General features: G+C 37.6%; 1 protein-coding gene across 1 annotated transcript; it reads left to right on the plus strand.

Moving 5' to 3' along the window:
• The first annotated feature begins 523 nt into the window (after nucleotides 1–523).
• Nucleotides 524–2112, plus strand: LOC122668792. The gene is made up of 3 exons (XM_043865324.1): nucleotides 524–541; nucleotides 646–1634; nucleotides 2016–2112. The coding sequence occupies exons 1-3, from the start codon at nucleotides 524–526 to the stop codon at nucleotides 2110–2112; spliced, it is 1104 nt and encodes a 367-aa protein (XP_043721259.1).
• Nucleotides 2113–3621: the final 1509 nt, after the last annotated feature.

Below are 3621 nucleotides of genomic sequence, written 5' to 3' on the forward strand. Positions count from 1 at the left end.
AATGAGCATCCAGGCAATGGAAGATTTGTTGAAAGAACAATATGGTGTGACAGTTTATCGCAGTAAACTGTACAGAGCTAAATGGATTGTGAATGAAGAAACAGATGGGAGCCATGCAAGGGCATACAAGAAGTTAGAAAATTATGGGTTTATGGTTAAGGAGAGAAACCCCGGGACAGAATATGTGATTGAGTACCACAATGCAAATATATATGGAGAAGAAGATGAACATGGAGTGATAAGGGTCAATCCACAATTTAAGCGACTTTTTATATGCTTTGATGCATCTAGGAAAGGCTTCTTGAAGGGATGTAGGCCATTCATTGGGCTTGATGGCTGTCATTTAAAGGGAGTATATGGTGGAGTCTTGGTTTCAGCAATTTCAATTGATGGGAACAATGGAATGTTTCCCCTTGCATATGGTGTGGTTGAAACATAGTGTAAAGACAATTGATTGTTCTTCCTACATCACTTACTTGGGTGCATTGGATCAGTCACACCTACTGGGGAACCATTTACATTCATGACAGACAAACAAAAAGTAAGTTGTTCTTTGATATTAACATATATATCTGTGTTATTCTTGAGATTCATTTGTATTCCAATAATGTTTAGTGATTTATTGATTTTTATTTTGATTTTTAGGGTCTTATTGAAGCAATTGAAATGAAGTTCCCAGTAGCACATCATAGGCACTGCAGCAGGCATCTATATAATAATTTCAAGTCACAGTTTGGGGGAGGGCTTGCATTGAGGAGATATTTCTGGGCTGCAAGTAAAGCATATAATGCTATTGGTTTTCAAAGGGCTATGAATGCCATGAAAGAAGAGAAGCCAGCAGCATATGAGTGGTTGATGAAGACTCCTGTTAGTATGTGGGCAAGACATGCATTTGATCACAAAGCCGAGAGTGATCATATTACCAATAATATGACAGAGTCATTCAATCAGTGGGTTGGATCCTATAGGAGCAAGTCAATACTTACCTTAGTTGATCAGACTAGATTGAAATTGATGGGTAGGTTTCAAAAAAGGTATGCAAAGGGTTGCAGCAATGAAGATGTGTTAACTCCTAGAATGAAAAAGAGGCTTGATATGTTGCAGAAAGATGTGAGGTATTATCATGCAGTATATGCTGGAGCAGATGAGTATGAGGTGCAAGATGGTCTGAATAGCTATGTGGTTAACCTAAAAAACAAGAGCTGTGAATGTGGAGTGTGGGTAGCAACTGGATTGCCATGTAAACATGTTGGGTCAACTACCAATTGGACCAAAGTAGGACTGCTGGAGTATTGTGATCCATATCTGACAACAGATAGATATCTCAAGGCCAATGGTGAAATGATTCACCCATTATCTGATGTCAAAACTTTAGCTGACACTGAACTGCTTCCTCCTGTTTTTAAGAGGTCAATTGGTAGACCTAGTAAAAATAGGAAGAAAGAAGCTGATGAGCCACTTAATAGAAGTAAGACGATGAGGAAGAACCCCAGTAATATTTGTGACCATTGCAAAGAATTTGGTCATAACAAGAGGACATTCAAGAGAGGTCCAGTAAAGGGTGAAGGAAAGAGGCCAGCTTCTTCTAAAGCAGTGGTATCAAGAGCAGTGGAGTCAAGACCAGTGGTGTCAAGGTACTTATTGCTCTCATTAAAATGTTTGATTTTCATTCTATTGCTCACAATACATTTTAGGTTTTGTTTATTTTCAAACCATTAACTAGTATTGTTGGTTTCTTTTAGAGGAAAAACATTCTTGAAGAACCAACTCTCTCTCAGAGGGTCACAAGGTCCTCTCAAAATTCATCTACAACTTTGACTGTAGATGAACAAGATAAGGCTTTGGCTGAAAGGGCGAAGAGGGCTACCAGAGAAAAGGCAAGGAGAATGGAAAAGAAAAGTCAAACATGATTTGGTATGTATGGTTTTGCTTAATATGCTGCTCATTAGATGCATTAGTATTACATGTATAACCAATCACTTATTTACTGTTGTTGATGTGATTCATCTATGTAGAGTAGTTGCTGTCAAGGGCTCAAGGCTAGGACTTGCTGTCAAATATGGAGTTGCTGTCAAAGAGGTGTGCTGTGAAGGAGGATATGCTGTCAAGTAGGAGGTGCTCAAGGCTAGGACTTGCTGTCAAGGAGGGGTTGCTGTGCTGTCAAGGAGGGGTTGCTGTCAAAGAGGATATGCTATCAAGGAGGATGTGCTGTCAAGAAGTAGATGCTGTCAAGGAGGAGTTGCTGAAAATAGATTGTCATTTTCAGTGTTTAATTTGTTGTGTATGGCATTTGTATAATATTGTCATAACACTAAGTTTGCGTTTTGGTTTGGATTGATGCAAGAACAATGAGTTTTATGTGTTTAAGTTGATGTCGAGGTTAGGATTGATGCAAGAACAATGAATGTTATGTGTTTAAGTTGATGTCCACAGTAGGGATTGATGGAAGAACAATGAACTCCTTGCTGTATTTCCTTTTATCACATATGAACTCAACAAAGAAGCCAGCTGTTTATGGAAGAGTTTTCAGATTTTCATGTTTAGAGTTTTCAAATTTTCTTGGACTGATTTCATGGACTGTTATCATGTGAGTTTTCAGATTTTCATGTGTAAAAGTTTGCAGATTTTCTTGGACTGATTCCATGGACTCATATCAGGGACTGCTATCATGTATAGAAATTTCAGATTTTCAAATCCCTTGTGTATGGAAGCTCTCGGATTTCAGCAGATATAAGCAATTTTCTTATGATTTTAGTTCATTTATTCTCAATATTAAGTTATAAAACTCATTTTAGCTTCAAATTAAACTGTGAGAACCTTCATACACCAAGGTCATTGTTTCAGCATAACTCATATCATAGGTTGTCATTGTTTCAGCATAAGTGCAGAGAGTAGTTTGAGAGTACACCAAGAAGGTGCACTTCAACTAACCCATAAAATGTACATTGATTCATTCTATACCTATAAGATCTACATTTTCAGAATAATAATAAGAAAATTCACTACAAATAACCCTGCCATAACTACACACAATAACTTCGTTGTCTCAGTAGACTTCTCCAGAGCCTTAACTCTATTCTTCAGACTGCGAAGCTCTTCACTCCTCTGTGGTAGCATCCTCTATTGCTCTTCTGCACTGTTTTCAATCATCATGTTTGGTGCATTATTGGTTAGGCCAACTTGACTTGCTTCACCCATTTGACTTGGATCACACCACTGAAAGAAGTTGCAACCACCCCTGAATTTGTCTTCACAATTGTAGTACAATCTGCTTGGGTTCTCTAACGAGTTTGATACCCTCACAACAGCTCTTTTCCTACAATGACATTGCTTCAAGGGATACTTCAAGTACCTTGATCTACTATCATTCACACTAATTGAAGACATATTCCCTGTTGGAAAAGCACATGAGGTTATTATACCCATTAAACAAATCAATTAAAGCATGATATAATAAAGCCCATAGATTGTGTAATACAAATTTTTGCTGCCTATGAGATTTGGCTGAGACTCACACAGGTATATACTTCAAATACATTGTGTAATACAAATTTTTAAGAGACACAGTGATGTCAAACTGTTAATCATATGCTCCAAAACTATCCATAGACTTAACACATC

This window comes from Telopea speciosissima, chromosome 7, assembly GCF_018873765.1.
Source record: "Telopea speciosissima isolate NSW1024214 ecotype Mountain lineage chromosome 7, Tspe_v1, whole genome shotgun sequence".
Lineage (NCBI taxonomy): Eukaryota > Viridiplantae > Streptophyta > Magnoliopsida > Proteales > Proteaceae > Telopea > Telopea speciosissima.